The sequence below is a fragment of the Alosa alosa genome, chromosome 16 (genome assembly GCF_017589495.1).
Source record: "Alosa alosa isolate M-15738 ecotype Scorff River chromosome 16, AALO_Geno_1.1, whole genome shotgun sequence".
Lineage (NCBI taxonomy): Eukaryota > Metazoa > Chordata > Actinopteri > Clupeiformes > Clupeidae > Alosa > Alosa alosa.
In genome coordinates this window covers 4,506,238-4,523,089 of record NC_063204.1, presented here as the reverse complement: position 1 = coordinate 4,523,089, position 16,852 = coordinate 4,506,238, and the positions used below count along the sequence as shown (strand labels likewise).

Here is a 16,852-nt window from a genome sequence, read left to right as displayed (position 1 = left end):
GGAGAGCACAAACAGTCTAAAGCAAATTTGCTGATGTCAGATTAAAATATTAAATGATTTGGACACATCATTGTAGACCTGTGGCAATGCCATAATATGCGTGCAAGTCATGAACATAAGTTAGGCAATAACCGATAGACTAAATATTTCAAAATAGTCTGCACAAACCCGGCCACATACTTGAGCGCACTTGGTGTTCACTTTCAATATGACATGGACTAAATGCACGTCTTCACCGGACAGCAGGCAGCAGATTGTAATGAATATGGGTGATAAACAAGTAGCCTAGCTTAGCAGCCGATTCACTTTGCTGCTGATAAGGATGATGGCCGGGTACTATTCGCCTAATAAAGATACGGAATTCAGCTCGGAACATTACTTGTTTGTCTAACGAAGATTCTAGAGTGCTACACAGATTTGCGTGAGAAAGAGAAAACTTTTCCCCCCCCACCGTGAAATGCTGGGAAATTGCACATTTTAACGCCGAAATGCAAAAAATCTTGAGGGTATCCCCCCCCGGGGAGCGCCCCGTTATTATTTTTTGTCAAAAAATAGGCTATAGTCATCATTGAAGGCCTAACCACTGAACGCACGGTCCGCCACTGGTGTATGTCTATGTGTTTATGTGTACCTTCATGAATGACCTTAACTGTTGAATACCTAATGGTTGGAATTGGGAGGGTATATTGGGTGCAAAAGTGGCGAGCACATTTAACTGCAGATTTTGCATGTGCACACTAAAGTCATAAATGTGTAACATTAAAGTTGAAGTTGTACATATTTTTTTTATATCTAGTTAACACAAAATAGGGGCTACAGGTTCACAAATCCTTTTTACAGGTACACAAATCCTATCCTGTGAGTCACAACTTTCAAGAGTCACGCACTCGACACTTTTGCTCCAATCGTTGCAGCGCAGTTGGTGCGAAACACATTTGCACACCCGTGTTTCATAATCTGAGAACATGCACAACATTCGTGCATTTGTAAACCCAAATGTGACTAATGCGTCCAAAGTTGTGCATCTGAGAAATAATTTCTCATTAATAAAATTATACAGATCGCTTTGATTTTCTTGCACGACTACAAGTCAATTGATACAAGTGCTCGAATCTGCTTCTATGAGTGACGATACTTTTGCTCCTGGCTAGGTGATATAATAGGAGCAAAAATATTTGTATGTGTGCACCCAGCTAACAATTTATGATTCCCAGAACGTTCTTGGAACCATAGTTTTTGGTTTCGGGAACGTTAGTTTTTGGTTCCCAAACGTTCCCCGAAGGTTAGTTTTTGAGTAAGTTTTGGTTTGTGCACGTCGAGCGAATCGATCGAGAAAACAAGGCGGCCTGCACCCAATATACCTTAGGTATGGGTGGTTTTGGTGTGAGGGAGAGCTTTTGTCTTTTGTTCGTCTGTGTACGTATGTATGTATGTATATGTTTGTAATGTATGTTTTTCTTTCTTGAGGTCCCCTCGAAAACGAGATGTTACATCTCAAGGGGTTTCCTCTTAATACATTTCCAGAAATGTCCAGACATTGTTGCTAGGAAGGACGCTTTTGAGCATTTGCGCTTCTCGTACTCCAGTCAGAACTAGGCTACAGTGCATGCAAAGTTGTTGCTGGGTTGGTTGCTAGGGTAATTATAGTGGTTGCTATGCTATAAAGTGGTTGCTAGGCTGTTGCTAGGGTAATTATAGTGGTTGCTATGCTATAAAAGTGGTTGCTAGGTTGTTGCTAGGGTACTTAAGGTGGTTGCTAGGCTGTTGCTAAGGTAATTATAGTGGTTGCTATGCTATAAAATTGGTTGCTAGGTTGTTGCTAGGGTACTTAAGGTGGTTGCTAGGTTGTTGCTAGGGTAATCCCAAATTTGGAGACATCCATGTATGTTGAAATTTACTGCAAATTCAAAACGGGATTAGTCTGGAACGGCTAACTGTACAGGGGACTGCTTTACACCTTTCTGTTAGGTAAGGTCTGCTGTTTTTTCTGATATATGGTTTGTCATATGTTAAGCGAAGGGTTAAGTGAAGTATTCCACCGAGATGAATGGGTAGGGAGATGGGCCATAAAACCTTCAGTAGAATTTATGATTAAATTGAATGATATTATTTACTTTTCTGTGAACTGTTCACCACAGCAATTAGCGGCTAACATCGTTTAAAAGCTGAGAAAAAAGCTGTTTCATGTGATACTTGTGATGTCTGTGTGATGAGTAGGCTACTTTAGCGAGTAGTTCAACTGAGAAGAATGGGTTAATTTGGGCGCACTTTCTTTCTTGCTGTCACTTTCTCCACTCGCAATTTATTTAACAAAATGCTAAGATTATTTTGACAGGCCATAGGCTAAATATATATAAGCTTCAGCTATTAGTAGGGGCCTTAAAGCAGAATATTTAAAGAAGGGGCACCAAGGCCTCCGTGGCCTGTAAACCTCTGATTTTCAAAGGCGTCCACGGCCAGCATGGCTCAACACAAGGCGGCCGTCGTGGCCGCCGTGAAATTCCTACCCTGGTTGCTATGCTATAAAAGTGGTTGCTAGGTTGTTGCTAGGATATTAAAGGTGGTTGCTAGGCTGTTGCTAGGATAATAATAGTGGTTGCTATGCTATAAAAGTGGTTGCTAGGTTGTTGCTAGGGTCATTATAGTGGTTACCATGCTTTATAATGTGTAAATAGTAAAAAAAAGTAAGAATAGTTCAAAGTTATTGAAATTGGGAGAAATAGAGAGATAGATAGAGAAAGTGAGAGAAAGTGAAGAAAAAGAAGTGAAAGAAAGTTGGGATGAGAAGTGAGCTATTCAGTTGAATGGAGAGGGACACACAGGAAGAGGTTCCATTCAAGTTGCTGCAGGCAGTCAGTGAGGGAGCACAGGTGCAGTTGATTGCATTCTAATTCCTTAATAGCCTATTATGATGTCATAACGCTAATGTTAAGTCTATGGAGAATTTTAAGTTTAGTTTTTTTAATATCTCAAAAAGTAAAAGTCGTAGAAATATGAAAAGTCATAGAACGAAAATTTAGAGCAAGAGCTACGTGACGGAATTTGAACCAAGTTTCTACGATAAGCGGTTCAAGCCAAATTAGGGCCTGGAAGAATAATAATAATAACTAGAAATGCAATTCCAGGGAATTACCAGTGCATGAAAATGCTAAAGTTGTGATGTAAAATATCATGTATAGTTAAAACAGATAATACAGAGATGGTTACTACGGTGATGCTAGGATAGACATGGTGGTTGCATAGCTTAACAAAAGTTGATAGTTTAAAAGTAAACTGTTTAAAAGCTGAATGTAGATAGTTTAAAAGTTGTTGATAGACAGTAGATAGTTTAAAAGTTGTTGATAGACAGCTAGTTTAATAGATAGTTTAATGATAGTTTAAAAGTAGACCGTTTAAAAGTTGAAGGTAAATAGTTTAAAAGTTGTTGACAGACTGGAAGTTGAATGAATGTTGAAATTTAAATAGTTTAATGGCTGTGTATAGGTAGATATTTGACGATAACTGAAAGTTGGAATGGCTCTAATGTTTGCTAGCAGTTATGCTAAGATTTTTAACTATGCTAACCATGCCACTTAGCTACTGTTTTATAGCAGTGCTAGCAATGCTAAGCTGCTAACCATGCTACTTAGCTAACATTTTCTAGCAGTTTAATGAATGTTGATATTCAAATAGTTTAATGGTGATAACTGAAAGTTGGAATGGCTCTAATGTTTACTAGCAGTTATGCTAAGATTTTTAATTCTGCTAACCATGCTACTTAGCTAATGTTTTATAGCAGTGTTAGCAATGCTAACATCTTAACCATCTTTACTTAGCTAACTTAACTAACATTTTCTAGCAGTTTTTTTCTAAACATCTTAACTATCTTGCAATCTTAACATGCTAACTATGTTAACCATGTGACTTAGCTAACGAAGCTTATCATTTTAGTAGTTATCTTAACTATGATAATTAGCATCTTAACAATGTTAACCATGTTACTTAAAACTTGGCTAATCATTTTTAGCAATTATGCTAACTAGCATGCTAGCATGCTAACTATGCTAACCATGTGACTTAGCTAACCTAGCTAATCATTTTTTAGCAGTTTGTTAAAAATGTTAACAATGTTAGCAATGTTAACATCTTAACTTTGCTAACCATGCTAACTAGCTACAGTGGGTAGGAGTCATAGTTGATGAAAAGTGTTGACATAGTTGATGACAAGTTAAAAGTTGTTGATAGACAGCTAGTGAATGTATATAGTTTAAAAGTTTAATGTAGATAGTTTAAAAGTTGTTGAATAGATAGCTAGTTTAATAGATAGATAGTTTTTAATGATAGTTTAAAAGTAGACCGTTTAAAAAGTTGAATGTAAAAAGTTCAGTAGTTTAATGGGTTACATTGTTTAACAGTGGATTATTGTAGTGAGGGACTTTTTATTTTGAAACAGTTTTGGGCAGAGGAAACAGTTGAATAGGATGTGTAGTCTTAATTGACCCAGATTGTATGCTTAAAGCCTGAGGCTGCAGGTGGCCTGAACACCTGCTATAGGATTCTAATTGCTTAACGGCATTATGATGATGTCAATCGGCAATGTTAAGTCTATGGGGATTTTTAAAAGTTTTTCTTTAATAGTTTAAAAAGTATAAAAGTTTCAAAGTTGAAAAGTCATACCAACCCGATCTGTTTGAAGACCTACGTAACAAAGTTTGAATGAAGTTTCTAAGTTAAACTGTTCAAGAGAAATAGCGTACAGAAGAAGTGGAAAGCGGAATAATAATAAGAATAAGAAGTTGCCTAGGAAGAACAGTACAGTGCATTTTCATGCACTGTAATAATAAGTCAGAAGAAGCCTGTGGAATAACAATACAGTGCATTTGCATGCACTGTAATGAATGCGTAGCAAGATGGGTCGTCCTAGTTCATGTCTATGAGGGCAAAGTGGAGTTCAGTCAGAGACGGGCTCTGGTTCAGTTCCCGCCTGCACAGGGGCGTGTCACTGGCGTTATGACTTACGTTTGAACGCCTCGTTCCGCATGCCAGACAAGCCGAGTACAAAATAAACTTGGTGTACACCTTCATTAATGTTGATTTTCTCTCGACTGGAGGGTCATACTATCACGACATTCTACTGAAATAGGGAGGAGGGTTTGGAGATCATGATACCATGTCCGAAATGTGCATCCATTGCTCAGAAAAATTAACCTGACCCTAGCCAGATGAATGTCGTTCCGCTTAGCTCCGCCTAGCTTCACTCACATCCATCTGGGACCTCTTCCATTGAGAGTGATTTCTCCAACCAACTTTATGGTTTAGCCAATCAGGGGCCAGGGCGGAGTTTCATAGATGTGACATAGCGTGAAGCGACTGTGAGTCTGTTATTAGCATCGTCGGGTTGGCTTCGATGTGAGTGGTTGAAGTAGCACGTCAATAGATGACGGACAAGTGGCTTATTCAATCATATGCAAGCATTTTTTGATTAGGCCCAGCCTTCTGAAGCAACACTTCAATGGATCGGTTCCAGATGGATGAGTGGAGCTAGGCGGAGCGAAATTCATCTGGCTATTGCCAGGTTACAGAAAAATAAGGCTTGGACAAATTCTGGGAAATTCTTGGATTCTGCCATAGACCTCAATGTTAAAAAGAGAGCCCGATCACTGCATAAATGTGCGGGGGCGTGTACTGCTACCCTATTTGCATAAATTTCCAGGGACAGGAAATGGCCTCTCATGAAGTATCTTCGCAATCAACCATCTTTGGCTACAGTCTGCTGGAGATTTGGATGTGCAGTCGCGAATCGTCTAATATCAATGGATTCTTTGTTTTATGTGTGAATGCAGGAACAGTGAGAAGAGTTCGTGTGTTGAGCCATACTAATCATCACAACTGACACCTGCTAGAGAGGGTCGTTACACTATGCTTATAATGTGGACTTTCCCCCACTAGCCTATATTTGTTTTTAATGTTGCCTAATGCCCATATAGCCTATTTATTGTAAGTCGCTTTTGAATAAAAGCATGTGCACAGTAAGCTACCATAACCATAACCATCATGATTTTTTAAAACGACGTTTTGCTCAATCCAGAAATGAGTAATGAGGGCGTGTCCTTCACACTCAGCTACAGTCACTGTCACGTGTCCATCCCGGAAACTTCCAGTGAGGTTCAATGTGTCGAGAAAGGTATGTGTTTTGGTTTTGGGCTTTCTGCTTTGTGTTTACCTTCCTGTTACAAGACTGGGTACGTGTATCGTTATACCCACCACCCAAAAAGCAATTTATCATGTTTTTGTGTAAACGTGTCGTAATAGAACCACAGGGGAAGGCGTGTAAAAGTTGAGCAATGCGATCAATTTGTCGTTTCGTTGAAAGCTGCGCAACAGCAGCAGGGCGTGTCAAGTGTAGGCTAGTATAAACTCCAGGCTGAGGATAATGACAGTCCAGTCTCAGGTCCAGTCCGGTAAAGAGAAGCCACATTCTAGTAGGCCTACCTAAATTAACGTGCACAACACACCGGTAAGTCCTAGGCTTTGGCTATATCTACTCCCCTTGTAACCCAGTAAGTGGTTGTGGCATTTCTCCTTGTAGAATGTTCTACTCACAGTGTGTGATTGTCGTTCGTTTCAGCAAGAATGTCCCATTTATCTCCTGTCGTTATCGAGGCTGCATTTTACTTCCTTTATTTTCTAAGATTAACCTGTCTCCCAACGGAGTGAGTTTGCTTGTCATCCTGGTTTCATTTTGCAAGCTAATAGTGTGTGTCGTTGACATCTTCTAGTTAAGGTTTTATAGATGATAATTTTAGGCCATCAATTTCTGGTCATATTACAGTTGACTCTAGGCCTAGCAGTTAACTGCTAACCTGTATTATTTCGACTTGCGCCTTATCTCTTTAGTGACCTAAAGGTTTGTATGCTGTCCCAATTATATACACATAATGACACATTTATTCCATTTCCAGACTCTAAGTCCCACCATGGAATCATTGGCATCTGCAAATGCGCATTTCTCCCTTGATCTTTTCAAGAAGATCTCAGAGATCAACAAGACGGGCAATGTGTTCTACTCTCCTCTGAGCATCTCTTCAGCCCTGGCCATGGTCTGCCTTGGAGCCAGGGGCAACACTGAGGCCCAAATGCACAAGGTAAGCTCACAGTCTTCAAATGTACGAGATTCACAATGAATTTTACTGAACCATATAATGCCCTCACACAGTAACATAGCCTACTGTGTCAAAAGTGTTTTGCCTTTGTGTGACAGTTTACTGGCTTTACATGCATGTCCATATGTTCAACTGTCAGCCATTTTTTTTCTGCTCTGTCAGGTGATGTAGGTGATATGTAAGCAAAGGGCACAGATTCTGATAAACTGTGCATAAAAACATTTTCAGTCTAAATGCCTCAGAACACATTAATGTGTCCTTCCCTCAATATGCACCTTTCATCACAAGTAATGCTATTTTCTGGCTTGCCTCAAGTAGTCAGTGATTTAAGATTTGTAATATACTGTAGTTACATTCGGATTTGCCATTTCAACAATGATAAAGGGTATGTTGCATCATAAATTCCAACAGCACACCTTACCTTTCCCCCTAGAAAGAGCATGTTTGTATTTCATTTGTATAGGTTGCTAGTTCTCCACACTGTAGCCACCCTCAGAGTACTCAACATTTTTTCTGTTGATTTCACAACCTTTTATTGTCCAAGTATGGCGACTGGCTGGCACTGTGGCATGTGACTCACTCTGTGACACGTTAGTGCAACCTCTACACTGGCGCAAGTCTCCCAGAGTTGTATAAACTCCACAGAAATGATATCTTATATCTCTGTATGTGTTATAAACACACCCACTCCAATATGCATATATGCCTTGTTTGGGTTACTGTCAAGACAACCACAGTGACCATACAAGTCAAGTCAAGTCAAGTCGGCTTTTATTGTCAATTTCTTTACATGCACTGGTCATACAAAGAATTGAAATTTAGTTTCTTACTTTCCCATGCAGACATAGACATGCTTTAAATACAGACATAGACATACTATAGACATAGCCATAGACAATAAACATTAAATTAAAAGTGCAAGACTGAAATATAGAACATGTATGTATCAAAATAGAAATATAGGACATATATATATAAAAAAAAAATAGAGGTAGTTGTGTTGTATATTTATATAGTCTTAACAGTTACATGAAGTTTAAACTTGTGCTTGTGTGACCTGTATATTTACATTGATATACGGTATGCAGTAATTTCAAAGTATATCAGGCTTGGGGTGAGGGGTTAGGGTAGACAGGATCCTAGGTTCCTGGCTGGCTGGCGGGTGGAGTGGGGGGCTGTCAGTGATGGGAGAGTGGGTAGAGTGTTCAGCATCCCTGATTGCTTGGTGGATGAAGCTACTTGCCAGTCTGGTGGTGCGGGGAGGCGGAGGCTCCTGTACCGCTTTCAGAAGGGCAGGAGGCTGAACAGTTCGTGTGCAGGTGGGTTGTATCCTTGACAATCATTAGTGCTTTGGGGTGAGGCGGGTGAATTGGTGTAAATGTCCTGCAGGGAGGGGAGTGGTGCTCCAATGATCCTCTTAGCTGTGTTAACAGTGCGCTGGAGGGTCTTCCTGTTCTGATCTGTGATACCATGGATGCCATGTGTGTGTGTCACACTGGCCAAGACTAATACACTGATAGACAGGCACTCTGCTCAGTGACGCACACTGTCATACGTAGAAGTGCTGGCCATGCCCTCGTGCATGTCTCCCAGAGTTGTAGAGCACTGCATGTAATCTATAGGCATAGAGGGTTGTAAACACACCCATGCCCTAATAGATGACTCAGAGTTGTAGAGCACTGCATGTAATCTATAGGCGTAGAGAGTTGTAAACACACCCATGCCATAAAGCACAGGCCATGTTTGTCTTATTGTCAAGACAACCCCTTAGTCTGTTTCAGATACAATAACCGTACTATGGAGGAAGTACTGTATGTATGAGAAGCGACACTGAATTATGATCCCTTTATACTGCAGTTAAATGTCAAATGTTTACAACAGTTAATTTGGTATACTCAATTCTGAATTATATTTGTACTGTAGTGCGTGTGATTATTAGGCTGGGGGCAGTTTGATTTTTTTTCTACTTTTCAGAGCAAATGTATCTAATGATATAACTAAATATGTGTAGGTGTGAGATGGTGTGTTTGTGGGAATGTTCACAGACACACTGAGAAGCATTTATGTGTGCATCAGAAGGTTCAGCCAAGGAGAGAGTATGCGTGGAAATCTAGTTGAAGAAGGAAGTTGTGGTAGCTTAGTCAGGAAGATCACAGGTGATCACACAATGGTGCCTTTTGAGGGAGTGGAGGACTCTGAGGGTGTGGTCAGATGCATTCCTCATCCTTGCTAAGCTGTCCATATTAATCTCTCTGGTAAACATGGAACGTTTGGGTTTGGGTTATTAATCAACACGAAAAGTGTGAGCGTGCACCCCCCAGCCCCCATGCTACACCCTGTATGTTGATGATGTCATTCTACTATGAGCCAAAATTCAGTACAGAAATGCAGTCAGTACACTTGCTCACATGAAGTGTAGATGTAAAAACAAGTTGCTAAAAAACAGAATTACCATTATTGCTTTACTACACTATTACTAAGCTTACATTTTTGTAAACATTTGTTGCTGCTGTTCCCTACAGTGTCAAACTTTTATAAACAAACTTATGATTAAATAAGTTCCTGACTTTTTTACCTGAATTTTACGATGCTGTAAAGTAAAGTTGATTATCGCCATGTTGTGCTAAAGAAAATAACCTTTAATGTTCATAACATGCCTCTTAGTGTCCATAAAATGCCACATCTAACAATGATGATGTGCAGGTGCTGAGTTTTGTCTAAAAAAAGTTACCAAGCTTACATTTTTGTAAACATTTTTTGCAGCTGTTCCCTACAGTTTCAAACTTTTATAAATAAACTTATGATTGGATACGATGGGAATAACTCCTGAATATTACAATGCTGTGAAGTTGATTATGGCCATGCTGTGCTAACGAAATTAACCTTTAATGTTCATAAAATGCCACCTCTTTTAATGATGATGTGCAGGTGCTGAGTTTTGTCCTGCCACTGAAGCCGCTGCAGGGCAAAAAAAATATTTGTACAAAAGGTCAAGACCAAGTCCAGCAACAAGTCCAGGTGCACCAGCTGCCTGCTGCAGTGATGAAGGTTATACAAGTGACTTCTCCTTCTGGAAGACTAACCAGGGCATCTGAAAGGGTCTTTCAGCAAAGTAACATGGTGTGGGTGTCCCTGTGCTACAACAGTTGGTGTCTGGGCTGTATCTGGGCTTTGTACTGGTCTACTGCTGGTTGGTGTAAAGTGGGCTGTGTCTGGGCTTTGTACTGGTCTACTGCTGGTTGCTGTAAAGTGGGCTGTATCTGGGCTTTGTACTGGTCTACTGCTGGTTGGTGTCTGGGCTGTATCTGGGCTTTGTACTGGTCTACTGCTGGTTGGTGTAAAGTTGGCTGTATCTGGGCTTTGTACTGGTCTACTGCTGGTTGGTATAAAGTGGGCTGTGGTGTCTCTTGCTGGATGAGTTGTCAAGGGTGCTTTTTGCCTTTTATGTCATTTCATACAAAAGAAAATGCTTTGGCCACTGTTGAGATTAGCCCCCACACACACCACCCCACCCATGCACGGGTCATTAGTTATCCTCTACATGCAGCTGCTAGGAAGAGGAAGCTGCCAACTGATGTCTCTGATGACACTGTCATAAACATATTCATTCCTCTTATATTCAATACCATGTCTGGGCAAGCCTAAACCCTTATATTCTTTATCCTGTTTGTTCAACCCCTAGTTACTCTGGAGATAGCAATGATGGTCAGATACAGTTTAGATGTTATTGGCTCACAGTTGTTGGGCACCATGGCAACAGCTGTGTGGATATTTGTGTTCCCCTTTGTTAGCGCTTTTCGATTAGCACATGCGCCAACTAGCTCTCGGATGGCCATGATTAGTCACTTTTTCCATTGGTGAGTCATTCTCTGATAAGCTCTTGGTTTCTTTGGTGTTTTTTTTCCACACAACCCAAAAGGAATGTGATAAATGACAACAGAGTTGTTTTAGACTGGCTTTGGGGTGATGATATGGGGCGGCGTACATGGGGGCAGGTGGTAGTGTACTGGCTAAGGAGCTACTGGGCTAGCATCTAGCATTGGACCTGAAAATGTGGGGGTTCTCCAACTTCCATCGTTGGTCTGGGGAGAATGGCCCTTGTAGTATGGCGGTGGTAGTGTAGTGGTTAAGGAGCTGGGCTAGCGTGCAGTAGCCTGTAGGGTGGTGGTAGTGTAGTGGTTAAGAAGCTGGGCTAGCGTGCAGTAGCCTGTAGGGCCGTGGTAGTGTAGTGGTTAAGGAACTGGGCTAGCGTGCAGTAGCCTGTAGGGTGGTGGTAGTGTAGTGGTTAAGGAGCTGTGCTAGCGTGCAGTAGCCTGAAAGTTGTCTGTTCAATTCCCGGCTTCCACCGTTGTGCCCTTGAGCAAGGCACTTAACCCCAAGTTGCTTCGGGGACAATGTGATCCCTTGTAATATAGCTGACATATGTAAGTCACTTTGGTCAAGAAGTGTCTACTAAATGTAATGTAATGTAGTATAATTGACATGTTGATGATTAAAGTTCTTGAAAAAAAAAGTTACTTTATGTACCATCAGCTTTAGAGATTTTCACAGTAGGAGAAACACAGATTCCCTGTGTTAAAGCACATTTGTCCCGTTTGGGAGCAGGTCTACATTAATTTGGAAACTCTTCATTGACTTCCCGCGAGAGATGTCTTATTATTTATTTATTTATTTATTTATTTATTTATTTATCTGTTTTTTCCATTTTTACAAAGGTGGACTGATGACGTCAGGTTTCACATAAACGGTTGTCTCAGCAACTTCACATCATGATGCATGTGTGGTGCAATGACTCACTGTTGATCCAGCCTGGTAGTTGGTGGGCAGTTGCAGCTTGCAAAAGAGGTTCCAGAACCCTATTGCAAGAGTCCTGGAACTGGGACAGTTGGTTCCAGAACCCTATTGCAAGAGTCCTGGAACTGGGACAGTTGGTTCCAGAACCCTATTGCAAGAACCCTGGAACTGGGACAGTGGGTTCCAGAACCCTATTGCAAGAGTTGTGGAACCAACAAAAACCATGTGCTGGTTTAACATATTGCCATGTTTAAAAAAACTCCAGGAAAAATGTAACAATTGCATCAGTGTAAATTCATTACTTTAATCTATAGATTAAAACCGGACAGTTTCTCTCTCTCTAACTCTCTCATAACCTGGAAACTACCCTTCATAGTATTGTGTGGCTAGTTAAAATACAAATATATTTTTTCAATTGTTTTCACTGTAGTCCCTGAACCTTCACAAAGCTGAGTGTGACGTCCATGTTGGCTTCAGTAAGCTCTTTGCTGAACTAAACCAAGAGGGCGCCCCCTACGCCCTGAGTCTGGCCAATCGCCTCTACGGAGAGCAGTCCTACCAGTTTGTTGAGGTAAGACCAGTTTGTCTGCACTTTCATTCTGTGTGAAACCAAACACTGGACACCCATGGTTTATGATGAATAGCCCAAAGGAGATATCGGATATCAATGTGATGATCGTCTCATGTGGATCTCACTTGATATCGTCCGAGTTCATCATCAGAGTTTTTTCCCCCCCCACTGTTCAGAAATACCTTGCTGACACAAAGACACACTACCTTGCTGAGCTGGAGGCTGTTGACTTCCGTACAAATGCAGAGGCAGCTCGAGTGAACATCAACAAATGGGTGGAGGAAAAGACTCAGGGTAATCAGGAGTTCAGGGCAAAAACAGCAGACATGTTCAAAATATTATAAATCAGTTCAAACTATTTAGTATCCGTGTAAAGATCTGTTATTCAGCCAGTTAGCATAATCTCAGTTGTTTCTCAGTAGTGGTTCTATGCATTGCTGAATCATTAAACCTCCTCATGTCTTTCATCAATCACTCATTGACTGATTCATTTTGATTGTAGACAAAATCAAGGACCTCTTGGCCCAAGGAGTTTTGGACGAGGATACCAGACTGGTGCTAGTAAATGCAATCTACTTCAAAGGCAACTGGGACAAGCAGTTCAACAGTGCTCAAACAAAAGAAGTTCAGTTTAAGCTCAATAAGGTAAGCGCAAAAAACTCATACACACACACATGTGTATATATGTATATCTAATTACAGTGCATGAAAATGCACTGTACTGTTCTTCCTAGGCTTCTTCTTCTTCTTCTTCTTCTTCTTCTTCTTCTTCTTCTTCTTCTTCTTCTTCTTCTTCTTCTTCTTCTTCTTCTTCTTCTTCTTCTTCTTCTTCTTCTTCTTCTTCTTCTTCTTCTTCTTCTTCTTCTTCTTCTTCTTCTTCTTCTTCCGTTTAACGTAGAAACTTCATTCAAACTATGTTACGTAGGTCTTACTTAGGACATGAGTGCTATGTATGTTTCATCTTTGTAACTTTTATACTTTTTAAACTATTAATTAAAAACTTCTGAAAATTTCCCCATAGACTTAACAATGGGCTGATGACATCACAATAGAGCCGTTAAGCAATTAGAATCCTATGCCAGGTGGTCAGGCCACCTGGAGCAACTGCCAGTCTCAGGCTTTAAGCATACAAACTGGCTCTATTAAGACTACACATCCTGTTCAACTGCTTCCTCTGCCAAAAACTGTTTCAAAAGAAAAGTCCTCACTACAATATTTCACTGTTAAACAATTTAACCCTTTAAACTACTGAACTTTTTACCTGTTCAGCCATTGTAACTGTCACTTGCCATCAACTATGACTCCTACCCACTGTAGCTAGTTAGCATGGTTAACATAGTTAGCATGTTAACATTGTTAGCATAACTGCTAAAAATATTAGCTACGTTAGCTAAGTAACATGGTTAACATAGTTAGCATGTTAGCATAGTTAACATTGTTAACATAGTTAGCATAACTATTGAAATGATTAGCTAAATTAGCTAAGTCACATGGTTAGCATTGTTAACATAGTTAGCATAGTTAGCATTTTTCACAAAACTGCTAGAAAACATTAGCTAAGTTAGCTAAGTAACATCATAGTTAATATAGTTAGCATAACTATTAAACATGATTAGCTAAATTAGCTAAGTCACATGGTTAGCATAGTTAGCGTGGTTAACATTGTTAACATTTTTTAGCAAAACTGCTAGAAAACATTAGCTAAGTTATTTAAGTAGCATTGTTAGCATAGTTAAAATTGTTAGCATATTTAAAATTGTTAGCATAACTGCTAGCAAACATCAGAGCCAAAAATCTACCTATACACAGCCATTAAACTATTTGAATAGCAACATTCATTAAACTTTAAGTCTGTCAACAACTTTTAAACTATTTATATTCAACTTTTAAACAGTCTACTTTTAAACTATCTATCTATTAAACTAGCTGTCTATCAACAACTTTTAAACTATATGTTTAACTTTTAAACGGTCTACTTTTAAACTATCTTAACTTTTATTAAGCTATGCAACCACCATGTCTATCCTAGCATCACCGTAGTAACCATCTCTGTATTATCTATTTTAACTATACATGATATTTTACATCACAACTTTTGCATTTTCATGCACTGGTAATTCCTTGGAAATGCATTTCTAGTTGTTGTTATTATTATTGGTTAATATGTGTGTGTATGTATCGCATCCATGTCTCTGTGTTCAGAATGAAAGCAAGCCTGTTCAAATGATGCATCAGAAGGCCAAGTTCCCCTTCACCTACATTCCTGACGCAAAGTGCCAGATTCTGGAGCTGCCCTACGTGGGCAACGATCTGAGCATGCTCATTATGCTGCCTAATGAGATGGAGGACACCACCACTGGACTAGAGAAGGTAAAACGGCAAACCTGGCAGTGCAGTGCACAGACGTGTCAGAGGGAGCAGTTTATAATATCTATTTATTAGACATGCAGAGGTAGAGACCCAACCATCTCTCTCTCCCTCTCTCTCTCTCTCTCTCAGCTGGAGCAGATGCTCACATATGAGAACTTTGTGGAGTGGACCAAGCCAGACATGATGGACACTGTTGAGGTGGTGGTGGGTCTCCCCAAGTTCAAGCTGGAGGAGGAATACGACCTCAAGGAGATCCTGGTGAGCATGGGAATGACGGACGCCTTCAACAACGACAAGTGCGACTTCTCCGGCATGTCTCCCTGCGACGACCTTGTTCTGTCCAAGGTCGTGCACAAGTCCTTTGTGGAGGTGAATGAGGAGGGCACTGAGGCGGCGGCCGCCACGGCTGCCATCATGATGATGCGCTGCGCCATGCTGCCCCCCGAGAGGTTCATGGCGGACCACCCCTTCCTCTTCTTCATCCGACACAACCCCACCCAGAGCGTCCTCTTCTACGGCCGCTACAGCTCCCCTTAAGCTGAGGACAATCTTCGTATCTCGGCCAAAGACCAGACATCGGATGTATTCTTCAGAACCTGTGTCAGGAGGACACATTGTCTACATAGGTGGTTAGAAAATGGACTTTAAGAGCCTGACTGCACAGCACTGAGGAAGGTGTATGTGGCAACATTAGGAAAATGAAATTAAATGAAAGATGTTATGTACTGTAGGAACCACTGAGTGATACAGAATTTGGTGAAGATATATCCTTTGTCTTGCTGCGTATAACCAAAGCCTTACCGCAAGCCTTACTTGCTTCTCCCTGGAAAGATGTGTGATGCAGAGTGTTTTAACTGATGAAGCATTTAACTGATGAAGGACGATGATTAACTGTTGAAGGACGATGCAACTTGACCACCTTTTTTCAGCTGAATAAATAATGCACTAAATTTTCCCTTGGTCAAATAAATCTGCTTGCAGCACACAACAGATAAACACAATCTATATATCATGAAGTGTTCTTTAAAGAACATAGAATCCCAATCCTCCCCCACCTTTCTTATGCAGCCCTTGCCACTTAATCTACTAAACCCCTCTTCTACTGCACTTTTACCCCCATAAATGCACAAATAGGCTGACACCAGACATAATTTCACTGCATTTCTTACATCCAGTAACTATATGCATGTGACAATAAACTTCCTTGTATCCTTGTAGAACAGATAAACATGATCCATATATCATGAAGTGTTCTTTAAAGAACATACACCATACCATGAAAACAATCTACAGTTATGTGCAGAATAATAGCAGTGTGTTTTAAAAAACTGAATAAAGCTCAAAATCCTTAGAATAGCTGTTAATTCCAAAATATCAATGCATTGCGAACACTACACATTCAATTTCAAATCAAAACAACCAAAATTGATCAAGTTTGTGTTATACCTTTACAGAAAGTGAAGAAAGGGGAATGTTAGGCTGTTAAAAAAAAATAGCACTGTTTGCATTTTTCTTTACAAACTCAAACATTTACTGTATAAACTAAAAAATGTCTCAAGATTTTGCTTTACTTTGAATCACTGCACTAGTTGCATTACCATTATTTCTTAGCCTGGCGAGCCAGACCCACATTAAAATGTAGGGTCTGGGCACTCACCGTTCTCAGTGCTCAGTCCGAGGGGCGGGATAATCAGTTGTCTTTCAAATTCCCTCTGCACGCAATAGGATATTTGTTTTCAAGTAGCAGGGAATTCAAGCCAAACCGTTGCAACTCTGCCATCAATCATTATGTTAAGCCCACCAAACGACTCTACACGATTTCTGGAGCTCACAAGCCAACGGAGAGTTGCTAGACTAGCCCTGGCAGCAAGTATAACACAACATACATGTCATATGTACATGTAAGTAATTAACTGGTACACTTAATAGGTTTATTCCACTGTATCAAAGAGTAACAAGGTTGTAGCAGCACATC

The 16,852-nt window shown here is 40.3% G+C and overlaps 1 protein-coding gene across 3 annotated transcripts; it reads left to right on the top strand.

The window, feature by feature from the left end:
• The first annotated feature begins 6,062 nt into the window (after positions 1 to 6,062).
• LOC125309503 (leukocyte elastase inhibitor-like) lies at positions 6,063 to 15,830 on the top strand. 3 transcript variants are annotated; one of them, XM_048266473.1, is made up of 8 exons: positions 6,063 to 6,163; positions 6,942 to 7,124; positions 10,071 to 10,190; positions 12,367 to 12,507; positions 12,684 to 12,801; positions 13,010 to 13,152; positions 14,710 to 14,877; positions 15,007 to 15,830. In XM_048266473.1, the coding sequence occupies exons 1-8, from the start codon at positions 6,077 to 6,079 to the stop codon at positions 15,412 to 15,414; spliced, it is 1,368 nt and encodes a 455-aa protein (XP_048122430.1). In that variant the 5' UTR covers positions 6,063 to 6,076; the 3' UTR covers positions 15,415 to 15,830. The 3 variants fall into 3 exon arrangements, with proteins under 3 accessions (XP_048122430.1, XP_048122432.1, XP_048122431.1); XM_048266474.1 differs by lacking the exon at positions 6,063 to 6,163 and adding an exon at positions 6,351 to 6,496; XM_048266475.1 differs by lacking the exon at positions 10,071 to 10,190 and having other exon boundaries at positions 6,064 to 6,163.
• The last annotated feature ends 1,022 nt before the right edge of the window (positions 15,831 to 16,852 follow it).